Consider the following 26,742-nt stretch of genomic DNA (forward strand, 5'->3'; position numbering starts at 1 on the left):
CGCAGCGCCTTGAGTTTTCCATAGTATAACTTCTGAATGAAACTCTATGCCCTGCACCGTAGCCTCCGATATACTACGGTCCCAGGCGCCGCTTCAGTGTCGGAGGCCACGAGTATACTACGTATTTGCCGCATGGCAAACACTGTTCGCTGCATCTATCGCAGACGGCATTACGCAGACTGCGGAGTATGCACGTTCGTGAGAGGGACGTGAATTCGCTTCAACACGCGCATGCACGTAAGAGAGAAGGAGAAGGTGGGGGGGGGGGGGGGGCATCTCGAAGACGCGCTCGCGGAGAGGGTAGCCAGTCCACCCAGTCATTGCGCGGACAACGCAGTTCTTCTCCGACTACCGCGGACTTTACGGAACCTTCGCCGCGCCGACGGAACTTCGACGACTGCCCAGCAAGATGGACGCGTCGTCGACAATGAAAAGATTGCTCGTTTCGGTCTCGTGCGCTTTCGTTCTTTTGGGCGTTGACGCAGCAACAGCAGCATCATCTAATGGTGAGTTGGAATGTTTGACGAGAGTAGAGCCAGTAGCTTGTCCGAATTACAGTCCGACGCTATCATGTATGTAGGTTGTGGTTAAGTCGTACTTTACAATTTTTTTTAACGGACTTTGAGAAATTCAATTTTTGTTCACTAACGCCTTGCGCCACGCGGAGGGCCTGCGCGGTCTGGGTGGTTCAGGATGATTATTTCCGCCAACGACGCTGGCGCGCCTACGCCGACGCCCGATTTTAACGCGAAAGCGTTAAGGGTCCCATGAAGCAGAAAATGCGGCGTCGGCACCGGCGTATGCATCGGCATCCGTGGCGGAGAAATTTATCCCGAACCACGCCGACCACACACGCCCTTCCTCGTGGCGGAAATCGTTAGTGAACAAAAATTGAACTTATCAAAGTCCGTTAAAAAATCCTAAAGTACGACTTAACCACAACCCGTAGACATGATAGCGTCGGACTGTAATTTGAATGCACGAGAAAACATAATTATGTTACGAGGAAGCACAAGCAAAAACCCATTTTCCAGCATTTCTACCATACCAACAGCGGCGCGCCCGGGTATGTTACTTGCAAAAACACCATCCAGATGGCGCTCGCCTCCTCGGCAGCGTAAGACGGTAGCGGCGCGCATATTCGAAGTTGGATAAAAAATAAAGCTGCAGTTGCCGAGGCAGCCTGACCAGAATTCGGGGATCTTTGAATGCTAAAGCGTCTTCCAAATTTGGACACGCGCACACCTCGGGGCAACAGCAAAAAGATAATAAAATAAGAAAAAAAAGTCCTAGGGCTTTCACATTTTGATATAAGACGGCTTATACTGCCCCTGTAAAAGTAACCTTCCCAGAAATGCATTTGTGTTTAAAAGTGAAGATGACTTTATGGGGATCGGTGTAAGCTTGGTTTCCACGTTGTGCGTTGCAGTGAAGCCTACTCATAAAGAAAAATGCGGTGGGAACGGGGCCCGATAACGCTTTCACGTTCCACTCTTATAGGCGAAGTTTAAGCGTCCTCCATTTTTTTCTGCGACACGGGGGCCCTAACTCTATCGCGTTAAAAACTCCCGATACAGATTTCTGTTGCTGAATACGTGCTATATACAAAATAGTGTTCTTCTGAGCGTGAAAGAAGCCCGCGAATTCACGCAAAATTGCCGCGCGACTGGCCACTCGAGGCGACGATGTACCACTTTGGATCCCTGTGCGAATGCTTGATTTATGTGAAAAGCATCAATCGCGGTACATCGGCCCCTACAAAGTCATCGGCCCCTCCCGGTCTTTGCTGAGCGTGATCGTTGCTGCTCCTGCAGTTGTATTGCCGAGTAGCTTGCACGCAGGATAGCACTCATTTGATGAATCTGCTTATACGTAGCCCCATCTGCACTACACCTACATATGCATACCGATGACCGGCTTTATTACAAAGAGAAAAAAAATCACGCGCCATTGCACTCCTGTGAAGGTGCATTACCAGTGAAGCAGTTCAGCACACGACATAGAGGTGACACAGAATTTAGATCAAAGGTAGGAGCAGATTCTACTTAAGCCGCGAGGGCGGTCATCCCGAAGAAAGACACACGGACACACACCTTTATTTTGATCGGTGGTCTTGAGCGGCGGCATACATTCGCGTGGAAGACTACCGCCACCACGGGGAGCCGGAGGTGGCGTAGTCTGCTATATTCTCTAAAACTTATACATTGCTAGGAATGGTTATGTTACATTTCGTATAACGCTTGCGTCATCTTGCACTTTATAATATTGTCACTCAGCTAGTAAAAGCTAAAACAGTTCCCCAGCGACAGATTGGCAAAAAAAAAAAAAAAAAACGTCTGCCTTTAACAATGGCTGATCCTCGGAGAGCGCGCGCGAAACCACGCGTACTTCGTCGTTCTCGCCTCAAGGGGCCAATGTCATCACTTGCCGACTTATTTCGCGTCAATATGTTGCTGGTTATAACATTTTTTTTTCTTTTTTATGCGCGTTCTTCTTCTTGATATGGGTTATATTGCTGCTGCATTATTTCTGTGATTCTGTTACGCAATTTAAGATGCCTGTTCGCGATGTTACTTCTGCTTTTCAACAGTTTCTTTGTCATGTTCTAATGTACAAAGCCATTGTTTTTATTTTTTTATTATTCTCACTGCTTCTGAGCAAATGTATGGGTGGAGGGACCTCAATCAAGCAGAGTTCATCTGCCTTTAGTAATTTCAACCCAGGCAATGTATGTCTGAATAAAATGAAACTGAAACTAGACACGCGCAACAGGAACGTCACGCCGGGAGAGCGGAAAGAAACTAGGCACGCAAGCGCTTGGAAGAACGACAAAGAGAGGGCGGTGCGAGCGTACACATGTCGCACAGAGGCAAATCTTTGAGAAACCCTTATTATCTACCTGAGAGTATTGATTTCGAGAATGGTGCTTATTGATAACTAATCTACTGAAAATGCATATCCAAGTGATCAGACGTATAAGCTTTTGCACAACATGAAGCGATTTTTCATTAAATTCGGGAGCTGAGTTTTTGCTCACGCAAATCTGTTGACGGACGCGAAAATGCTTAGAACTCTAGTCATAGACAGCTTCGCTGTAAGAACGCTACCTGAATATTCTCATGAAACAAATATACGCCTTCCAATGCATAGAAACCGAAAACTGTAGCCGGGGTTCGGCGCGTCTGCTCGATCTACTTTTTGACGAGTAAGGTGGGCCGGTCCTGGTGATGTGCAGTAGTAAACTCAACTGGGTTGATACGAGAGATACCGTCATGAAATGCTTGCTTATCCCAGAGGCAGTGTGATCCGGGATCAAGTGCGTGATGACGTTGGTGTTTCCGCGTCTTGTTGATTTGCCTGACAGGCGCATAATCGCTATGTCGCAAAACGCGCTGCAGAAGATGAACAATTTTATAGAACTTATTTTGTCAACAGCTTCACGAAAGCTTCGATTCACATATATAGATTCAAGAACGCGTTGCTGGATCAGCATAATTTTTTTATGGTTTTCTTTTCTGCAGAAACTGGCGTCCACGCCAAGCCCCTGTGCAAGGAGGTTGCCTTCGGCTGTCCAATCGGTTACGAGTGCAGGACACCCAAGGAAGGTTGCCAGAGCCACTGTGATTGCTGTGAGGCTTACTTTCTAAACTCATTTAGCATGGCCTTCGAGATCGGGTGGTGCCCGGCATACTCTCAGGGGCTATGTAGTTAGAGCAGAGCTTCCTACAAGAATTACTAGAGGAATTTCTGGCGCTAGTGCATGCCTACGGGAGCTGCTAGTAGAGCGGTTCAGTGAACATGGGAAGGTTGGATTTGCTTGAACTTCGCCCTTCTGGTTTCGAAGGGCTTTGTCGCTTTCCAAATTGATCATTTTCGACAAAGCATTGCGTTTTAGAGGCATCAATTCGCGGTGATTATGCAGGTGTACAGTGAGACATTGCCTTCTGCTAGTATAAAAATTACGATTGATTTAAAATTTTTTTGCAAATAAAGGCAGCAAAAGCACAGTAAATAAAGCAACAACAACAACATCTCAAGGCACAAGCACCATCCGTTCAGACAGATCCATGTACTAATCATCATTGTATGATGGCTGAACAATCCCATTTAATTTAGTAATCTTAGTAATATTTAGTAATAGTAATAATTTAGTAATATTTAGCAATGTTTAGTATTTTAGTAGTATTTAGTAATTTAGTAACCTTAGTAATTTAGCTCTTCTGGAGATGTGCGATATTAAAAATATCTGTTACCTAATGAATATCGTTGTTCTTTTTTTTTCCTCTCCCCCTCTTCGCAGATGACCCGGTAGCCAATGGTGAGTACACTTTTGTTTAACGTTTACAACGGATCGCTCGAAGTGTTTCGTCTTCTCCGATGCTTGCGTAATAAATGAAGACATTCGAGTAGTCAAATTCTCAAATCGAATCAAACATTCGGAAATATTCGGTGTCTTATACTGAGTCGAACATCAAATATCCCTTTAAAACAAAGAAAGAGCACGCCGTTCAGGTACGACATAATCACGCGAATAGTAAAATTCTCGCGTCGAATCAAACATTCTGGAATCTTCGCTTCCCAGTATTGAGTGGAATAGAGTTTAAAAAAACTGTGGTTGATCCCTCTTATATAGGAATCGGTATAGAACACGAAAGTGAAACGTGTCTTCACAGAAGTAGTGTAATGTTTATTGCACATTGATATATAATGTCTATTGGTGTTTTGTGGCCACGGAGCAAGAAACCATCTTCCTCCGTGTTTGTGGCTAAAGCGCCCTTAGGCGTTGATGCACCCACGCTGACGCCTGGTGGCACGTCTCCTCCATCACGACTACCAACGTCGATGACCATGAGCAACCGTCGTGCATATGGAAGCTGCACTACGCTGCACACGCTAGCACAACGCGAAAGACGAAGCACGTAACTGACACACTAATACAACGCGCAAGACAAAGCACGTAACTGAATCGTCACCGAGTCAAATCAGCGCGTACAGCGCGTCGTAATTGCAGCCTCCGCGATCAACTTCAGAAACATTTTCAGAGCTAATTGCGGAGGCCACGCTCCGCTGTGCTGAGTACGGTGAACGCCACCTAGGTGGCGTTTGTAGTGTTTCTTGATGCCAGCGCGTCCCTTCGAATGCTGGCATCGAGGCGTCACAGTGCTGAGACCACCGAAGCGTTCACTGTCGGTGCGCGTTAGTGTCATAATGCAGTACTTCTCTTTTCTGCTCGTAGGCGGCGGCACCGCCCCGAGCAAGAGCGCGGGTACACGGAGGAGTGTTAAGCCCAGACCACACGTACGCTTGCGGACGCGCGTAAGCTCGCGTCTACGCGCCTTGCGGTTGCCGCGCCTAGCGAGGAATGGCGTTTTGCATCCACAAATACGCGCGACAGCGCGCGCTCACTGGCATCACTTGTTTACACCTTGGCAGACGCCACTTCGTATTTCGTTGTTGGCAGTGCTTCAAAATGCTTCGATATTTATAAACGTAATTTTTATCTTTTTGGAGCTGTTAGATCAGCCCAAAAAGTGAAGAAGAAGCACTTTCTTGCATGGTATAATTCTGCTTAACTGAGAGTTGAATGTACCGCGCCGTCGCTGCGTAGCCAGGCGCGCCGACGCGAGGCAGCCCAGGCGCGCGATAACTGAGAGGAGCTGATCAGCGAGATCGCGCCGCGTTTCGACGCGTACGAGCCGTGCCGCACCGTCTGCGCATGCGTGGGCGCGCGGACGCGAGCTCGCGCGCGTTTGCAAGCGTACGTGTGGTCTGGGCTTTAGATATATAAGGCGCGTCTGTGTAGCTCTCTGCAAATGCGTTTGTGGCGCAATGGGTTAAACGCTCGGCGATCTATCGTCGCGGACCGAGAGGTCGTGGGTTCGATTTCCAAATTTTGCATGTTTGTGAAACTTTTTCTTCTGGTTTCTTTCTTTGTATTATGTTCTATGACGTATTTCCGTGACGGAAATACGTCAGTGAAGTCTTGGTGGACCCCGGCATAAAACACTTTCGTGTTAAAAAAAAGAAAGAACACACCACTTAATGCGAGTACAGTGAGCGAGTTGCAAAATTTTCAAATGAAATCGGATAATCCGAGTATTTTCGCTTCTAAATTTGAATGTTATACCAAACATTTCTTATTTGATATTTTCTTAATATCTCACATACGAGGCAGCCTTTGGAGGTTCTTCTTTTTTTTCGCTCGATAAGTGCTAGTAAATGTTTTTATATCCGGTGTTATCAGGCCGCACACGAATAGTCCAAAACTTAGAATATCAGTTATCGAAGGGAATGCAGAATAACGCATGTTTATCGAGGGAAGAAAGGAGAGGAAGATTGCAGTACGGAGATTGAAGTACGACACGAAATGCAGTGTTAAAGTTGACTGTCGCTCGCCCGTTTGATTCTTACATCCGAGGCCTAATGGAAACCGAGACATACGCACGTTCTCACTCGTGCACTTGCTCTCGCATGTGCTACGCCGACGTGAAGCACGCGCCATTCGCCTTAAAGAACTCCTCGGTGCTCACACGCGAGAAGTATACGTGCGATAAGGCCTAATAGTTAGAGTGTGTTACCAGTTTAACCTCAAAACGGACAGTTATACAGTACCCGAAAGTCATGGGGGTGTAAAACTGGGCGAGTTGGTTGATCTTCGTAATAAACGCAGCGCACTCAGGACTCGGGACGAGTACTCAGGACAGGCGTCTGTCCCGAGTACTTCACTGTTCTGTGTTGTCGTTATTTTTGCGCGGCTTTTACTACGAATAACCAGAGTTATGGAACGTCCGACGTTCAAGGGCAAAACATGTCGAACAAATTGATTGTAACGCTTTACCGAGACTTCTCTACACTTAGAATGCATTCGGTGTGTGAACACTGAAGATTTCACAATAGCTCTGCTCACAGGTTATTTTTTTTTTCGAAGTTTAATTTGGTGTTTCATTGTTTGCCATACGTCTATCGAATCTTTAAATCAAGAGTAACTTGTCGGTGTGAACCATGTTGTTGTTGTGAAGCCATGTGTTTTGTTGTTGTGCAATTATTTGTTTCTGTATTGTTGGACTCGCTGCTGCTGTCATACGCGGGCTGAGGGCACCTCAAGCTGCGTTTATGCAACTTTTACCTCGGCCTCCTCCATTTTCAATGATTGAACATAAATAAATCAATCAATCAAAATTAGCTTTGCTTGCACTGGAGGTGCAATGCTAAAGAAACAGCGGAGCTGATGGGCACCTAGCTAGTCCTGGCTTTTGGGCTATAGGCTAAGCACTACCAAGTCATCGCCAGCATTTTCCGGAATTTATTGATTATTGATCTATCATCGTTTCGCTATTAGTTGGCTATCAATTGCCTTTCTATGACTGACTAAGCTTAAGTAGTCCCAACCATGCTTACCTAGACTTAGCCAGGCTTAGCTTCGCTAGTTAGTAGTATGTACCATTGCGCTTGGACCCTTTCTGCACTGCCGCCAAGATCCGCCCACATTTTTTGGGGGGGTTCAGCAGACACATTCATTTTCATTAATTGAAAATAAATAAAGAAATAAATATATAAATAAATAGATAGGTAAATAATAATCAAGAACGTCGGAAAGCATCGGGCTCTTGTGCTAGCAGACCGAGGTTCCTCGAACACCTAATACTTCTATTTATTTATTTATTTATTTATTTATTTATTTATTTATTTATTTATTTTTTATTAATTAATTATTTTTTGTGCACGAGCTATTCGGCGAGAACCCACCAGCAGCAGCAACAACCACGGTCAGCAAAACTCCGGGAGTGTTCACTAAAAAATCTTCGATTCTAAAGAAACGAATAAAGAACAGCAATATTAACAAGCCTCCACTTGACTCCCGCGCGCGCAGTGTCTCTGCCGCAGGGCTGCCCGATTCGCGTCAAGCCGTGCGAGGAAGGACACTTCTGCAAGCCGGACAAGACCGGTGACTGCCACACGTGCAACTGTGACAGTGAGTATACGCTTTACACGCATATAAGGCACGGCCCCAGTCTTAAGGGAAACACTTAACCGTTAACACAAGGTAGGGGTCTTCGAATGTTGAAATTTACTAATCGAATCAACCTCGATAATACTCGAGAAAAAAGGACCCGCGAATGGTCAAATGGAATACCGAATATTTCCTCCTTTCTAAACAAAGAGAAATCTGTGCTGTGTGGCTTTGTGCGGTCAGTCTGGTAATAAACAGAGAAAACCAAGAGGAACGCTTATTTACATCATTCGATACATGTGATGCCGTTCATAACTGGGCTTTTGGTAAACCGAGGTGCTTTGTAAATGAGAAATAGGGTTAGCGCGATCGTATACCTATATACGCGCCGTCACAATCGCACCAATTAAACACAGTAACAGCGCGTCATCATGCTCAGGTAGAAGAACACTGTGTTCGTTGAAGGAGCGAACTAATATTACAAGCACCGCGCGTTACTTTAAAGGCATGCGAACTTGAGATTGCCCAAGTATTGAATTGCTTTGCGTAAAACGTGAAACAATTTCGTAAACTTACAAAAGGCGAGGGGTCCTTATTGACTGACTGGAGATTATTGAGCAGTCATTAATTACTCTGCGTGTTTCCTCAGCAACTAGTAGTGCCTCTATGCAGCAAGCGCGGTTACCCTGCAGCCGAATCCTGGAATCGAATACGAATCTGATGGCAAAGACTGTTGGATTCCAATTCGAAATTTCGGGTATTCGCACACCCCTGTAATGAATCTTATATAACCTGAACTTTGTTTACCTTTGTCGGAACGAAGCGGCTGTTGTGATCGGCTTGGCGTACTGAGAGAGGGAGAAATTATTATAAAGGAAACTTCATCATTACAGGTTATAGTATATTTATTATAAGAATTTATTTTAGGAAAACTATAGCTCAGGTATAGGCATGACCTAGTCTGTTATGACCTGCTACTTTGCACAGGGCAAGGAGAAAAAAAAGGAAACGAAAATAAGTGGTGAAATATGACGGTGAGAAAAGGAAGATGGTTCAGGCTTGCTGAGTACGATGTAGTACCTAGAACATAGCGCAGAAGTCTTGAGACAAGGAATTAAAATGAAGCTTGAGTGATTAAGACGAATTGCAATCATCCTTGCGGGTTCTCGCTGAACTGATTTGCCGTTTTCAGCGTTTCTCTGCTTAGACTTGATAGATTAATTCGGCCTCGATATGTGATATGCTAGCCTCTCGGTTAGCGCCAATGGTAAAGCGACCGGCACGGAAATGCCGTCGATCCGTGTTCGATCCGTGCCGTACAGGGTGGATTTTCCTTCAACTGGGTGAAGCTTACTTTTTGGATTTCCTTCTGAACTTCGTGCTACAATCGGGTGGATGACGTTTTTCCTTCGCAGCCGTCCTCCGTCTTGGGAATTCCCGCACAACTTACCCGCCAGTAACAAAAATAGAAGAAATTTAGAGCACATTGAGGGATCATATACAAAATAAAACACAAATGCCAGAGTTTTTTTTTTTTTTTTCGAATATGGTACACTGATTGTAAAGGCTCTAAAATATTGGGGGGGGTCGGAACATGGAATAGGGGAACGAAGTTGAAGATGATGGAAATATAGTCTCTGAGCTCTCTTCTAATTTCGAACGGCTTAAATGACTTAGTAATATAGGTTGTAACGTGTTCTAGCAGGAAGCGGATGAAAAAATGGACACTCCGGCTGCAATAATTTGTGCATATACCTCAGCCAAAATGAAATTATCGGTTAATGCGAATCACGAAACTTGGGTATTTCGTAGTATAAATGAAAGCAAATCGGATATAGATTTAACATAAAGCGTCAGCATGTTCTGTACATCATATCTCAGCGATAATGGTAGGCGCGTCTTCCCTTCAAAAGTGGACCGTGTTCTACGCACCCTGTCTCTTCATGCATCCGTCTTACCAGGAAAAAAAATGTACGTCATATAATTAAACCCGTCTGTCGTTCTGCCTATACTGCTTTCTACACGGCCAATTTCGCAAAATGTCGCCTTTGCGTCAAGCTGACTGAGCATACGACAGACGTGATTCGCGGTATAGCAAAGACTGGATTATCACGTCCGGTTTTCTTTTTTTTTTTTTTGTCGCTCTTTTTTCTACCTGAAGTGAGGGGTTCTGAGGAGGTCGCAGATATTGCCATCTCCGTGACCTTGTCCCAGAGGAAAAAAAAAAAGGAGAGTGACTACATGTCGAATCGTGACCAAGAAACGTGACGGTTATTTCTCCGCTTTCTTTCTTTTTTTTTTTTTTTCGCTGCTTGTCATTGTGGTCGGGGCCTTCATTATACAGGGGTCGAGGTTGCCAATGGCGGTAATGCGTACGTTGGGGCGCACGGAGACAGTAATTTGTAACGGGAAGGCTCATTGTTTATTCAGGGGGACATATGACTCATTGGCGTATACATTTCGTGGAAGGGCCGGGGACGGAAACAAATTTGTAAAGCGCGAGGATAGGGCTGGCGCATGCAGTAATCGAGCAAAAACGAACCGAGCTTTTCTTCAGACCTCGAGCAGTCGTATCGGCTACGGCAAACCACTTAATTTTAGCGCCAATTTACGGTGTTTCTCGCGTTGCAACTATACAGCACTGTAATTGGCTTCCAAAAGCAGCATAGTTAAAAGTAACTAAGCGTGGCGCGCACTCATTGCGGAAGCACATTAGTTGAGAGGAAGGTTAATTTATAACCGTCCTCTTTGGTAACCCTACTTCCGCATTCGTTCAGCTGAAAAAAAAAAAAAAAAAAAAGGGAGCGAGGAGGGACATTTATTGCAGGATGGACGCATGAATGAGACACAGTTACACACGGCGCTGTGCAGTCAATATGTTCCAAGTGAGCGAGAGTCTCTTAAAGAGTTGTTGAATGGCTCTCAAGCTCTGAAAGCTTCGTGATGCAGTACTGTTGTTGACGCAATTGTCGTTTCGTCTCAAAACCCCTATTTTTAATCATCCGAGAGACAGTCGTCGCTGAAACAGGCTGTGTAGCGTACCTCCTATATAGTCACGAGTTACCATGCACTGTCAATAAATATGTCAGAGTCACGTAATTTTATTCCAAGGTACTGCAGACTCTTGAAAAAAAAAAAGGAAATGTAATAGGATGATGCTTTACGTATTTTCTAGCGAGTCGATCCTCGTAATTATACGGAGTAATTCCGTGTCTTCTTTGATGTATTACATTTTATAGTAACTGTGTAAAACATGATTCTAATTCTGATTAAATCTACGCTTAGTGTATACTGTCAGTAATGTCGTGTTTTTTTTTTTTCATTAATACAACCGAATTACCCTCCCAAACCACATGTACAAGTCATTTGTTAACTTATGGCATAGCGAGGAAGAAAAATACACCACTTCACCACTGCCGACGGAAAGCAGCACGTCGAACGTGCCGTCAAACGTGGTAGTAAAGTGGTCACGAGTAGCAATGCTCTGCCATCAAAACACCCGTGTACTTAGATTTAGGTGCACGTTAAAGAACCCCAGGTGGCCCAAATTTACGGAGTCCCCCACTACGGCTTGCCTCATAATCAGATGGTGGTTTTGGCACGTAAAACCTCATAATTTAATTTAATTTAATTTTGTAATAAGCAGAGGAATCTAATGACCTGCACCTCAGTTCTTTGCCACTGCGTGACATGGACGGTATTGGTAAAAAGAATGGCACTGACACCGAACCCTCGACCTCGCCGTCTCGCAGCGCCCTGCTCTCAGGCAACGGGCCGTTTCTCGTGCAAGCCCAAGGCGAACCAGGCGTGCACGCGAAGGATGGCCCGCGGGAGCTGTCCCGTCTGCCAGTGCGAGGAGTGCCCGCCCAGGGTGTGCCCACGTGACTGCTACGTCATTCAGCTGGACGCCGGCTGCAAGGAGGTGTGCATCTGCACCGGCAAGGACGGCGTACCGTTCGCCCTCCTCAACAGTGCCACCTACTCGTATTAATGAAGAGCCAATAAAAAAAAAAAAAAAGCAGTCGACTTGTGCCACTTTTCAAAAAAGGCAGACGAATTGAAAAGTTTCATTATTGTAATTAAACCACAAATTTCGAAAAGTTGCCCGCATTTGTCTCGGCCATTTACTCCTCCGTTTAAGCGTTACCCGCCTATAACACGTTCGAGCACTTCATTAAGCAATTTTTAGCAAAATCACGCTTATAACGCTCTGGCGCGCTTGCGTAAGTAATTTGCTACAAAGGCCGTAATTAACCCACAGACTTTGAACCTTGCCTACACATTAACTATAACGTGCCCTATTCTCGCGAAATATAAACGACACGATTCGTCTGGTTCACCGAAGACGACGCGGGCGCCTAAAATAAGGAATAAAAATAGCGAGAAAACGAGTTTACGGTATAGTTATTTGCAAAGCTCATAATTAAGCCAGAAAAGTTTGAAGTTTCGTGACAAATTACATTGAACATGCCCCTCATCCTCGCTGAATGTGAACTTGGTGTCACGTGCAATTCACCCCCAGGATATTCGGAAACATTTCGGATATGACGTCCGCACAACGCTTTCGGCCGAGACACTTCTTTAAGAATTTTTCACGAAGTCCGTAATTATGTGACGCTCTTCAAACGCTCCTCGCATATTACTCGCGAGATGCCTCGTTACCCTTTGCATTGCAATTTTATCTTTGTTGCTCGCTGACTTCTTTCGGGACGTCGGACAATCTACGTGATTCGTAAAATACGCTTCTAATACTGTGGAACTTTTGAACAAGTAATTTTCTGCCAGGACTGCCATTAAAAGCTATACACTATTTAAACGTTGAACGTAAATCACCCACGATCGACATATGCCCCCTATTTCAACCAAATATAGACGAGATGTCTCGTTTAGTTCACCGATGAGATTTGGGAAGCCTACCACGCGCACACGTATTACGCATCAAAATACGGAAAGAATGCGTATTCAGTCATTCTTTTCAAAGCTCACATACTTAACCTACACACCTAAAACATTCTGTGCACGTTACGTTTAGCATGGCGTCCATTAGTTCTTAATGTTAAACTGCAGTCAATTTCGGTTCTCCGAGGACTGCGGGGTAACATTGTAAGTTTTTTTTTAAATATATATACCATGTGTCCCAGTCAGCCTCTAGAGTCTGTACAGGAGTACGTTTCTTTAGGTCAATTACTCACAGGGGACCCTGATCATTAGAATGAAATTTATCGAAGGATAAAAATGGGTCGGAGTGCATACGGCAGGCACTGCCAAATCCTAACTGGGAGCTTACTACTGTCGTTGAAAAGAAAAGTGTACTATCGTTGCATTCTACCGTACTAACATATGGGGCAGAAACTTGGAGGTCAACAAAGAAGCTCGAGAACAAGTTAAGGACTGCACAAAGAGCGACGGAACGAAAAATGTTAGGCGTAACGTCAAGAGACAGGCAGAGAACGGTGTGGATCAGGCAACAAACGGCGATAGCAGATATTCTAATTGACATTAAGAGAAACAATGGAGTTGGGCAGGCCATGTAATGCGTAGGGCAGATAACCGGTGGACAATTAGAGTTACAGAATGGGTGCCAAGAGAAGGGAAGCGCAGTCGAGGACGGCAGAAAACTAGGTGGGGGATGAAGTTGGGAAATTTTCCAGCGCAAGTTGGAATCAGCTAGCGCAACACATATATTTTACACTAATGTTGCTGTTTAAATGACGGACCTGATGTCATCGACATTACAATGACTTATTAACCCATAGCAAGTTGGCTCAAGTCATGTTCCTCTACGAGAAATCAAAATGCTTAAATGATAATTAACGCTAATTGCTTTTTTAATTAATTACTTTATGACACATACTTCACGAAACTTTAATCTGAAACTGTCAAAGATTCTGACCAACGAATATTCTGGAATTCCCGAGGGCGTTGGATCATGCAATGTACTGAAGTACGAAGATGCGCCCCCAACTTTGGTGGATCTCGAGCGTTTGTTTTCTGTTACAAACCAATGCTCAGTGAAAAAATGCGCAACGTGAAGCCAGAAAACCGCGAGATGATGCTTGTTTGTCCCTACTTTCACAATTTGCGAAATTTAGTGCGTTTAGAGACACTAAACCTCAGATAAATCTTGTAGCCTAGCAACTTGCCTGATTCCGTTTCAGGGAGAAAATAAAGGTAATTTCACTAAACGGTGCTTTAGTGGGCTGTGTACATGAGAAAATCATAACTTATCCTCAGTTCTACAATAGAAGTTCAAGTTTTTATTATTGGAGAATATATATGGACGAAGGACGACATTTTCCCTCATATATGCCTTTACCCTGTAATTCCCAACGTATCACATGTGATACACGCCGAGTTAGATGCCTCAAAATGCTGATTGAAGTGCAGGAACCAAATACAAAGTCCATAATTGCGTTTTTCATACGCTGCAGTGAAGTTTCATCGTGGACAGTGTAACAAACCAATTGCTAATTAATTAATTACTACAGCAGTTAGGTTGTAACCGAAAATGCTACCTTGTTTTTCTTTCTACTAATGCACTCTTCATGGGCAGAAATAAATGTCAACAATATGCTCCAATTTTCTCACTGTGGAACTGTGTTTGGGCATTACAGGGCTAAATGACAGATTCACCGTTATTATAGCTAGACGCCTAAAACATCATTTTCAGTGACTGGACATCCGGTCTCAAATGATAACAGGAAAGTGAAGCGTGTATTCCAAGAATCAGTGATAGCTTTGTTGCGCATTCACAAATACAAGTTCATAACTGTGCACAGTTTTTGATCAATTACAGTTTCGCTCGAACGCCGAAGCAGGGACGGCGATAGCTATCAAGCTAGGCGTGTGCATCGGCGCAGTGCGGAGGCTACCAGGCGTCGTAGGTATATCCGACGCGACGGTGAGTCGGTATAGGACTTGCCTGACGTCAACTCCTCTACGCTATCTTCACGACGAATGTGAGTCAATTTATTGTTTATTTTTGTTTTGCCGTCGATTCTCGGCTACAAATAAAAAAAAAAACTACTTCTCGAGGCTCCGCTTCACCAAGTTGTACTTTCATTGACTTCCATATTTATCCACGGGACCTCAAATTTCATTTTATCCATTAAAGTTTCTCTCTCTCTCCTTCCTCTCGGAGCCTCGGCTCTGGGCTTCAGCCACAGGGAAGTTTGCCTTGCAATGTGCAATTTCAAATTGCAATACAAAGAAATTGCTGCGCTTATTCAAATTAGCCTCCCTTTTTTTTCTTTGAAATGCTCACGCAAATTGAGTTTTATATTCCATTCATCTTCAAGCGATCCTGCATGATTACTCCTTCTCTTCCTCTTTTAGTGCCTCTTATTCTTTTATTCGTTTTTTTTTATTTTAAATACACCGGTAGCTTTAACACGTCTTCGTAAGGAAGCAAGTGTTCATTAACGTGCTGTACAAAACGTGGCGTTCGCCGCGTCGACACCGCTCAACAGAATCTGCAGACCATAACGCGCTCAACGGTGCGCATTGACCGGAGGAAGCCGCTCCCAGCTTTGGAGTAATCTGATAGGTCCCTTGTGCCGTACGACGGTCTCCCTCCCATGCCACGAGCAGGCGCCGGCTGGGATATATATATATATATATATATTCTTCCTCGTTGGGAAAATGTGCCACGATCTAGGACTCATCATCCTAATAATTATTATTGCGATAGCAATTATATGGACACTCAAAAGCAGATTTCTGCCGTCGCCGTCGCCGTGAGGTTCCGTATGACGTCAATGGAGATGAAATCGTGGCCGCGCGCCGTCGAACGCTGTATGTGCGAGTGAAAGGGCGCGAGGGACGCGCTCTTTCACGGGGAGTGAACGCACGGCGGAGAACAAACGCGCGTTCTGCGCCGTGCTTCCTTAAGGGCTGCAGAAGTAGGCGTCTCTTTCCTCCTTTACAATCACCATATATGTAGAGCAAACGCGCCTTCTTCCGATGCGCGAGAGGCCGTGGGGGAGGGGGGGAAGGGGGAGGGAAGGGAGGCGACGTTTAGCTGCGGCACCAAGTGCCTATTTATATCAGAGGCTCCGGCAACAGTCACCAACGCCGCACGCATTTTGAGCGAACGCGGGCAAAACGCCGATGGCGTCGACAACAGTTCTGCGTGTTGTTGCTACCAAAGCCGCTCACCTTACTTCGTATGACATTGCTGTGTTGCTATCGCATTCATTGCTTCGCCCTTAGGGCGAAACTGTGACATTTTTTATTGTTCTAGTCACATTTAAGTTCTAGTCAACTGTACTAGCAAAGAAGGGCAACATTTTATTATTGCGATAGCAATTATATGGACACTCAAAAGCAGATTTCTGCCGTCGGCGTCGCCGTCGCCGTTGCCGTCGCCGTGAGGTTCCGTATGACGTCAATCGAGATGAAATCGTCGCCGCGCGCCGCCGAACGCTGTATGTGCGAGTGAAAGGGCGCGAGGGACGCGCTCTTTCACGGCGAGTGAACGCACGGCGGAGAACAAACGCGCGTTCTGCGCCGTGCTTCCTTAAGGGCTGCAGAAGTAGGCGTCTCTTTCCTCCTTTACAATCATCATATATGTAGAGCAAACGCGCCTTCTTTCGACGCGCGAGAGGCCGTGGGGGAGGGGGGGTGGGGAGGGAAGGGAGACGACGTTTAGCTGCGGCACCAAATGCCTATTTATATCAGAGGCTCCGGTAACAGTCACCAACGCCGCACGCATTTTTGAACGAACGCGGGCAAAACGCCGACGGCGTCGACAACAGTTCTGCGCGTTGCCGGTGCTGCTGCATGTCCAAATTTATACAGCTGATAAAGCTAATATCATTACTCCGTATAGCTCTCTACAAATTTGCTATCGCAATTGATGCTTCGCCTTTCAGGTGAAACTGCGACAACTTTTTATCATCATCACTGCCACAAACGAGCGGAAGATTGAGCTCGAGGTCGCGCGCTGCTCGTTCTGAAGAGGAAGAAGGACCACGCGACCTCGCACGGCACTCGATAAGGCAGTCTCGAAGCGCTTCTGCACGTCCTGTCGGAATGGTCAAGAAGAAGCGACAGAAGTCTTCTTGCACTGTGGCCGACGCCACCTCACAAAGCGCCCGCACGGGCGCCGTCGATCGCACCGCAGGCACCACTGACGCCAGTGTGAAGGTCAGCCACGGGTCATCTGCGGTGGACGCTAGACCCTCGAACGCGCATCCGGAGAAAATGCTGGCGCCGCCCTCGGACCCTCGAGGCGGCAAAGCTCATTCTTCAGCGCACAGACCCAGAAAGGCCAAGAATAAGCGACACAAGGCTCCCTCCGCTCTGGGAGAAGACGCCCCGGCAAGCACCACCAAAGGCACGGATATAGCGGCGCTACGCATCGTCGAAACCACCGCAGGCGCTAAAGACGCCGGCTGCGTGAACACACGCCGTTCATCGGCGTTCACGATGCTGTCGCCGCCCGGCCAACTGGAACGCAGCCAGTCCGGCTTAGGACCTCAGGGCACGCTTGGTGCCACGACTTCGGCCTCTCACGTCACCGACGCCGTGGCGCCGCTCGATTACGTCCTCGTCTTCGGTCACGGCAAGTTCCAGTGGATCAACCTGTTCTGTACGCAGCTGACCATCTTCTGCACCGTGGTCCACGCCGTGGCCATGTTGAGCCTGGCGCGGCCCGTCGACCACTGGTGCAGGCCGCCGGTCGGGTACGGCAACCTGCTGCCCGAGATGTGGAAGAACAGCAGCATCCCCGTCGAGGAGGACGGTTCGTACAGCCGCTGCTTCCGCTACGAACCCCCGTTCGCACCGTACGACGTAGGCGTCAACTTGTCTTCGACGGTTCCCTGCGACGCCGGATGGGACTATGCCGTAAGCATCCGCCAATCATACATTGAAGCTAAGGAACGATCGTTTCATGTGATCCATAAGCACACGTTCGGGTTAACCGCTAAAGCTTTGGCTTACTCAGATGGATTTAAACAATGTGTAGATTATTATCGGGCTGAATAAAGTCCCTAACGTTGCATATAAGATCCGCTGTTTTTCTCACATCCCCATGCTTCTGGTTTCGTAATGCGTGCCAGAAACAATTCATGACGGTAGATATTTCCGTCTCTTGGTAAATCGACTCCTGGAAGATTTATTAAAGTGAAATACGTGCGGCAAAACGTCCAAATCCCGTGTTCCAAACACGGGGTTTAGAAACACGGGGTTCCAAACATGTGTTGCCATACGTGTGTTCGGAGAAAACTCGTTTGTATATACATAGGTTTCACGGACGTCATCGCGGACGCCATCTTTGGGTACCAGCAGGTCGAGAAGGTGCGTGAGCAAGGAACATGACAGCATGACAGCAACAAAAAGCGCGTCTTGCGTCGAACGTCAGAGCGATAACAATGATAAACCGGTGAAACAGCAACGATAAGCCCGTCTTGCGTCGAACGTCAGAGCGATAACAATGATAAACCGGTGAAAAACAATTTCTGTGAAAAAGGAAAACAGTTTGCGCGTGATAATACGTTGCACTGACGTCATCGTAGTCGCCATCTTTGGGTACCAGCGCGGTGAGATATGGCTGCGTGACGTACCATGAACACTATCTATAGATTCACCGGTTCTCATTAGTCACAACTGTTTTCATGAACGAAAGAAAATCCATAGAGGGTGACATCCGTGGTTATCGGTGTTATATCTGGATGGCCTTAGATTATGAAAAGGTTGGACGAGAGCCAACACACGCCATGTTGAGCGGTGCTCGTGAACTGGCCTCTCTCTTCTTAGGAGAGGCGTTTATTATGTAAGAGCGAAGAGAAGTGTAGGGGGAGCTAGCAGTTATATGATATTACATAACACGCCGCCACACAAGAACTAACAAATCCAACAAAAGATCACATGAGGAATCTTGATGGAGTTCTAACTGTCCTTCCCGAACGAGTCTTTTTCGGGAGTGCTTGCGGTGGCACTGCTTGCGGTGGCACTGCTTGCGGTGGCACAGTTCTTGGGTCTGAGGGGCGATCAGGAAGAACTCTTGGCTGTGCGGAATGGCTTGGCTCATTTACTATTGTTGACTCGACAGGGTAGTAGTCTTCAGGAGTTGCCTGGGTATCCCTTGAGTAGCCTCGTACTCGTAGGTAGTGTCGGTTGCGTACGAACGCTTGACCATTAGTTGCTGTAACATTATACCTCCGTTGCTCTGGGGCTACCTGGGTTGACTGCTTTCTCCCATTTCTTTCCATGCCAAAACCAAATGGGCAGGTTCTTGCTTAACGGAGGCAGATCTCTAGCATGCTGGTCAGCATGCTTGTGCTATGCCTGCTGCCTTGTTTGAAGCTTACTCTGGAATGCCTTATGCGAGTAGTGCGGTAACTAAGCGCTGGGATGGGCTGGAATAAACGTTCTAATCCTCCTTCCCATAAGCATCTCTGCAGGGGACAGGAGGCCATTCATTTGAGTGGCTTTGTGGTTCATCAGCACCATAGAGAGTTCTTTGCCTTCGGACAGTGTTTTGGCTTTGATGCTTTAATGGTCTGGACAGTTCTCCCAACTTGTCCCTTTGAGCGAGGGAAAAGAGGTGATGTGAGCTTGTGGATGATGCCCCATTCCTTGTTGAAGTTTCTGAAATCAGAGGAATTGAATGGATGGCCTTGATCACTCACGACTTCTGAAGGTATGCCAAAGCGTGCATACATATCTTTGAGCACTGTGATGACAGATGAGGCTGAAGTGGTTAACATTTTCTTGATCTCCACAAACTTAGAATAGTAGTCCACTAAAAGCAAATAAGTAGCACCACTGTGGTGGAAAAAGTCCACTGCCACTTTCTCCCAAGGACGTGTCGGTAGTTCTCTGTCAACGAGTGGTTCTCGCTGGTTAGCTCGCTGATGGCGTTGGCAGACCTCGCAGTTAGATATCATCTGCTCAATGCCCTGGCTTATTGTGGGCCAGTAGACACTTTGGCGAGTTGTATTTTTACACGAGACGATGCCTCGATGGGTCATGTGGAGACTTGAGAGCACTTCCTTTTGACATGCCTGGGGCACGACAAGTCGTTCACCGTAACACAGAAAGCGATCAGTTCACTTCTGATCGATTAATAGGGCTTCACTGTTGGGGCACTTTTTGAGATCTTGTCAGGCCAGCCATTCTGGATGTACGAGGCTACACGTTGGAGTGTGCTATCAGTAGCTGTGCAGTTGCTTATCTCAGCTAGCTTTGGAGTTGAAGCTTGCACCAATGTACAGGCTAGAACCTGATACTCTTGGTCCGAGGTCTTAATGGTCTCTGCTGGTACGTACACTTTCACAGTGTAACGCTGAAGTCGAAGTAGTAGGCGTTGTAGCCTGGGGGAGACTTTGTGGAAGTCCTTACACTGTAAACCGATGAGAGGTTTGTGATCAGTCTCAACCACAATGCTGCGGCCACATATATAATAGTTGCGTGAATGCATAGGTCAGAATCGCATATGACACGCAAAAGGGTTTAGATAAGATGCTTCACAAACCGGTGCACACATACTTAGGATAACCCTAGGATAACGTTTTTGCTGCAAATGAAGATGCTTCACAAACCGGTTTCCATAATGCAGTATACGATGGATCCAATTATTCTTCGTTTTGCTTCACCTCAGCAGAAAATGCCCTTTCGAATTCGCTTTCTGTAGTTTGAAGGATGAACGTACACATATGCACATGTCATCCATGACACAGAGCACCAATGGCATCGGTCGATAGGGAAATTCTTCCCTCATAAAGCGTTTAGGACTGTGCATATAAAGTGTATTTAAGGTTCTTACAGATAAATTTGTCTTCTGATACACTGGTTCTTATGGTTTTATAAAGCTCATTACCTTCTATGTCCAAGCGCTGATAAGCCTCACCTCTTCAGCCTAGTGAGGTCTGAAGACAGTACAGACTGTTTGTAGAAAGTGGATTTATATTATTCAACAGGGGGAGTAAGTCTTCAGGCTGTCTTCATACAATCTAGAAATTTCACGTAAAAAACCTTTCTAGACTTTCTATAGCATGCCTAAGTTATTTTGCTGGGAGTGTTTCCCATGGGTACATGCCTTCGTCGAGATACACCAATGTCTGCAAAGCCCATAGGACGCTTTACCGCAATATGCTGCTTTCTTCCAGCTTCATATTACCCTAAAATTCCTTCTCGCTTCCCTTCGAATGGCAGGTCATTTGTTATTATGTCTTCATTACAATGAAAAAAATATAGAAAATGGAAACTATAGTCAGAGAGAAGTCGATAATGAAAAATAGGATCCCCCCTCCATGGTAATTAAAAAAACTTGCTGCATCTGAATTTCACCGCTCCGCACTTCAAGAAATAGTTCCTGTGGAGCTGCTACCTGCACAAGAAAAAAAAATGTCCCGCTAATTTAACAACCTTGAGTACGTCGCATTTACCGAAACGTCCAAGAGTAGCCAAAATATCTAAGTATATAGGAGTGAACATGATAGTTCCCAACATAAACGGGTCATTCGAATAGTGGTTTAGGAAACGATTTCCCTGATCTCCTGAACAAGGTACATCCTCGAAAGCACCTTCTCTTCGACTGTCGGTGCACCGTACCAAAAATAACACCCACCAAGTCGAATTGCCCCAGTTTAATCCCTCACATATATAGATATATATTACTCGCCACAGCGACAAACAGTTGCTCCCCCTCCGTAGGGTGACGAGCTTCACTGCAAGAAAACCGCTGAGCAAAGCCAAGGCAACGACAGGGGTGCAAAGGATAAGGAAAGATAAGCGCCAGAAGAAGGGCGATTCGCTGGCGCATCTATAAATGTTTCCTCTGAAGCCCACTTGTCGGTGCATTCTTGACCCGTCACTAACCGCAGTCCATCTTGTCACTGGGTTCAGTACATCGGGCCAGCATTCGCTATAGTCAGGTGCGCCTCATTAACTCACCAAGTTTCCAGCATCAAGGACGTGAGGACAATCAGCGATTGCAAATTTCACTATTCCTAAGCCTATGGTCGGTCATCTGTGGATCTCTCTTTATTGTCAACGCCAGTCATTGCTCCTATCACTCCTGAACTTGCTGAACTGTGACCACTTCTCAATACTTGCAGGCTTCGATCCACACCTCTATCACAGCCGAATGGGACCTAGTGTGCCATCGACGATGGATATTGCACGCGATGATGGCAAGCTACATGTGCAGCGCGGTCGTCTTCATGCCGTTCACGGGTGTAGTGGCCGACCGAATCGGTCGGACTCCGGTGCTGGTCGTCGCGCTCTTCGTCCTGATAGCCGCCGGCACCACGCTCGCATTCGCCACCACGCTGCTCGTTTTCACCATACTGCGCGTCTTCATCTCCGTTTCCTCCGGGACCCTGCTCGTCGTGTCCGTGGTGCTGCTGTTCGAGGTGACCGACTCGTCGCGTCGCGTGCTCTACAGTTCCGTCGCCATCGCCGGCGGAGTTTCGGCCGCCAACGTGTACGGCGAGATCATGTACGACCTGGCCAACGAATGGGCACTCATCCAAATGATCAACATGCTCCCCAGCGTGCTACTCATCGGCGCAGTCCACATCGTCCAGGAGTCGCCGAACTGGCTCCTGGCCACAAACAGGGTCCGGCGGCTGTGCAAGGTAGTGATGGCGGCGGCGCAGACCAACGGCGCCGACCTCAAACGCGTAGCCAAGCATTTGGACGTCATTCGCAAGGAGAACAGGCGGTCCAGAAGTGAGAGCTTCAGCGAGGGGGTCAACGAGGCGTCGCCCCTGGAGGTGCTGACAAACCCGTCGTTTCGCTCCGAGACCCTGGTGGCGTTCGGCTGCTGGTTTCTGGCGATGAGCCTCTTCCACGAGCTCCGGGGTAGCCGCGAGGCCCGATACGTTTACTTTGTCCAGATCGCGCTCGAATGTCCCACCGTGACGGCCAACATCATCTTGCTCGAGCGCAAGGGACGACGCATCGCCACCGCCATCAGCATGATCGTTCTCGCCTGTCTCGTGGCGGCGCTCGGTGCCTTCTCCCTCGTTTTACCGGGTAAGGCCTACTTCAATCACCGTGGTTTTAAAGGGACCCTCGCTGAACTGAATCTGTTTCGGCGATTAGATCAGTCTTCCGGAAAACTTCTGCTTGTTTTTTAACGCGCGACAGCATACTACACGGATCAAAACTTGGCCGTTTGTGTTTAAACGGGTTTACAATGCGAAGTCGAGTGAGTGCGCCGATTCCGGATACCGTGTGCTCAAGGGCGTGCTTGGCTCGATCTTCATGACATCGTGTTGTGTTCACAAGGATCAACGCAATAGTCAAAGCTGTTGCTCACGTAGGCATATACGCAGTGTGTCTCAGAAAAAAAATGTTGAAGATTCCACGCACGGCACTGCGAGAATAGATGCTATAGACGAAGCATTCTATAGCTGGATGTAACTGGTTATCAAGCATTGTTCGGGCGTCTGCAAGGCCTTACCAAACAGACAAACATGCTTGTCTGAGGCGAGCAATTGTGCGAGTGACTACGACGGTGACGGCGATGGCACTATGAGTCTGCGGTTCGTTGAAGAAACGTTGTGGTGCTGTACAGCACAGGACTCAACTTTATTCTCGCGCGATTTTTAAGCAGTATACACCGTTCGCAAGCTAGGCCGAAATACAAACACCTGATTAGGGAGCTGCACAGTACGAGACGCCGATGCAGCGATGTGGCGCCAACTGCGGCGACATACAATCCTTGTCGAGAGAATAATGGTGATGAGGACTGTTTACGTCATTACGAGAGTGGACCCAAAATTAAATAGAATTTTATTGCCGCGGAGGAAGGGCAGTTATTACCGACGAGTGCCACGATCGAGGCAGGCGTGCTATATACTATCGTTTCCGTCAGTTGACCGAGCAGGAGATTTGTGTAAATTAATTTCGTATTCTCACTGCCGTGTTTTCCCTCTTTTCCTGAGCTCCTGCCGTTGTCTGCGTCGGTTTTGCGAAAGTGGGCGTCAAGGAACAGCGTGAGTGCGTCAAGTTCGGCTCCCTCCTGGGAAAATTTTCCATGTCAAAGAATTTGATAATCCTAAAATCTACCGCAAGGTCCAAGAGTCAACCAGCATTTTTTTGCGCTCAAGTGGGCAAGCTGGTGTGTGATACAATTTGAACAAAACAGTCCTTTGTGCTCGGAGAAGTGGGTTGTGCTGCACAACATTCTTACCTGCAGACAGCAATGAGCGCGCAGCATACTCGGTCAAAAATAAGATGACAAGGCTACATCATTCTTCCTATACTCTCTGCATCTTGAAACTGCAGAGCACACACAAGAAACGAGGACACAAGGCAGGCAAGGTGTGTTAAGGTAACACAAGGTGTGTTACATTTGTCTTGTGTTCTCATTTCTTGCGTGTGCGCTGCAGTTTCAAGACAAACTCGCCCAATTTTCAGTGCTTATACTTTCTGTATCGAGCCCCTTTGGACTAATGTAAAAAAAAAATGAAGACACTACAAAGGAAAACATTTTCATGGTGTGGAGGAGGCGAAGATGAAAACAACAAATAGGCATCCGTTTCAAGAAGGCACTGAACAGTTTTTAGCAACAGATAAATCGGCAGGACAAGTTTATTGCGCGAATGTGAGAATATTACGGTTATTATTGTTAGGGAATTAAAAAAAAATGTGCGCATTACAAAAAAAACAATTCTCGTTACCTATGGGTCCACACTCGTATACATCTAAACATATTTGGGCTATCTATGTCCCATGACTCAAAGTGGCGCATACCCATACATACCGAAATGACTCATAAAAACCGCACAAGGAGTTAAAAAAAAAATTAAGCTCGTTTTCTAACCGAGAGAATCGGACGAATTATCCTAATGCAAGAAGGCTAGAAACCCGCCATGCGATGAGTTCGTAATCGCTTCCAGAAACACAAAAGGCGGACAATATCTACAGCCCAATGAATACCGGTCAATTTCACTTAGAAAACCAAAACCGAAGTGCCGCATAGAGTGCAAAGCCCATCCATTGGGTGCACGTTAACGAACCGCAGGTGGTCATAATTAATCTAGAGTCCCCTGCTACGGCGCGACTCATAATCATATCGTGCTTCTGGCACGTAAAAGCCCGGAATTTATTTATTTTCATACTTTAGATTGCGCATGAAACACGCGAACAAAGGGGAGGGGGGAATAGACGACACTTGGCCTGCGCTCGTGCCCTCTTGTCCCTTTCTTCGTCCGTGTGCTTCATGCGCATCCCACAGTATGAATGTGAACAGGTACCAACTCACTCAGCATTCGGTTCTTCTGCTGAATATTTATTTTATATTATTTTTCTTGTTTCCATGCCCTATGTAGGCGCCCTCGAATGACATTCTTCCCGCATCGCGGTCAGGAGATAATGAAATGACCGATGTCACGGCTTGATAAGGACACTTGGTTCATTCTCGCCCGACAGGCGTAAACAGTCGTGTCACTCAGGGGCGAGAAAACGATGATGCTATAAGGGCGAGAGAGTTGCGCTGTTTGGCACATTTTCCGTTTTCTTATGGAAATTATAGCCGGAGTTCATTGGCCTCAGCAATGATTATGTATTTGAACGGAGAGTGGCTGCTTTCATGCGGGTTAAATGATACGATTGTTTGGAAATTTAGAATGGTAAAGCTATCAAGTTACCCACAAGAACTGAGCCAGAAACACAAATACATAATCATTCTTATGGTAGACGAATGATTGCAGTGGCAGGTTTCCCTCTATTCATGTTAGCAGGAACCACTCTGGCCAAAGGTGGCGGTGACATTAAGCCCACCAAATTTTGGAAACCACCCATTGCAGATACTTCGGGTGCCGACGGTTTGGCGCGCCACATTGAGACGGCGCTCCGCGTGGCTGCAATGCTGGCCGTCGACTCGGTCGTAGTCAGCCTCTGCGTCATCACAGTCGAGATGTACCCGACAGTGCTCAGGGTCAGCGGTCTTGCCTTCGCCTACGTGTGCGGTCGGTTGGGCGCCATCTCCGCGGCTTTCGGGAGCTCCGACTCTCGCCTGGGTCGGGGCATCCAGTTCGGCGTGGTCTCGCTGCTGCTGGTGGCGTTCGGCGCTCTGGCCCTGGTCGTGATGCCCGAGACCACCAAGATACACGCCACGAACACGTTCTCCCCCGTCGTCGACGCGCGCACTGCCGACAAGTGGATGCTCGACGCGCCGCTCAGGCTCGCCCGGGGTCGGCGAGCGTCGAGCGTGGCCGACGAGCGACGCAAGAGCTCGGGCGCCTCGCGGTGAAGTTTACCGAGTAACGACGACGTGATTTCGGCACCACGTGCTTATTTTAACTTCGACGGAACTCTTCGAGAGTCCAGCGACCGCATAAAAAATAAAAGCACCCTTTGCGCCACGGAACCAATGTCATTGAAAGGGCTAAGCGAGTCGGAAATAAGCATGCAGATAGTTTATTTCTTTGTTATCGTGGACATTCTTTTGTGTGTGCCGAAGATATAGACTGCTGTCATGTCTGTGTAGGAATTCTCCAGTGGGGACAGTATCCTGTGCACCACCGAAGCACAGACAATGCAGCAGTGCCTGGAGGACGAGATGACAGCCATTGACTGTGGCTCAACTTTTTGACAATTTATCATCGATCGTGCACGAACGGGTTGTATACGAAAGAAAAGGAAACGGCTGTGCTTTCTTATTATCGGTTTGCGTTACATGTAACATATATCTATATGCAGGTCCGCATGCGGGCACCTTTCCTATTCCAATTCTTTAATGATTTTGTAGGTGAACTGGCATTTGTTGTCACATGGCTGTAAGTGTACTCGTATGATTCGCTACTCTTTTTCGCAGGAAAAATAAATTA

At 46.8% G+C, this 26,742-nt stretch overlaps 2 protein-coding genes across 2 annotated transcripts; both read left to right on the plus strand.

Moving 5' to 3' along the window:
* Window positions 1–289: 289 nt before the first annotated feature.
* Window positions 290–11,994, plus strand: LOC119459483 (uncharacterized). The gene is made up of 5 exons (XM_037721240.2): window positions 290–506; window positions 3,522–3,629; window positions 4,301–4,318; window positions 7,871–7,972; window positions 11,704–11,994. The coding sequence occupies exons 1-5, from the start codon at window positions 410–412 to the stop codon at window positions 11,940–11,942; spliced, it is 564 nt and encodes a 187-aa protein (XP_037577168.1). The 5' UTR covers window positions 290–409; the 3' UTR covers window positions 11,943–11,994.
* Window positions 11,995–16,984: 4,990 nt separating this feature from the next.
* LOC119457935 (solute carrier family 22 member 7) lies at window positions 16,985–26,463 on the plus strand. Its single transcript, XM_049671443.1, has 4 exons — window positions 16,985–17,800; window positions 22,018–23,034; window positions 24,197–24,227; window positions 25,654–26,463. The coding sequence occupies exons 1-4, from the start codon at window positions 16,985–16,987 to the stop codon at window positions 26,163–26,165; spliced, it is 2,376 nt and encodes a 791-aa protein (XP_049527400.1). The 3' UTR covers window positions 26,166–26,463.
* The last annotated feature ends 279 nt before the right edge of the window (window positions 26,464–26,742 follow it).

This window comes from Dermacentor silvarum, chromosome 7 (assembly GCF_013339745.2).
Source record: "Dermacentor silvarum isolate Dsil-2018 chromosome 7, BIME_Dsil_1.4, whole genome shotgun sequence".
NCBI lineage: Eukaryota > Metazoa > Arthropoda > Arachnida > Ixodida > Ixodidae > Dermacentor > Dermacentor silvarum.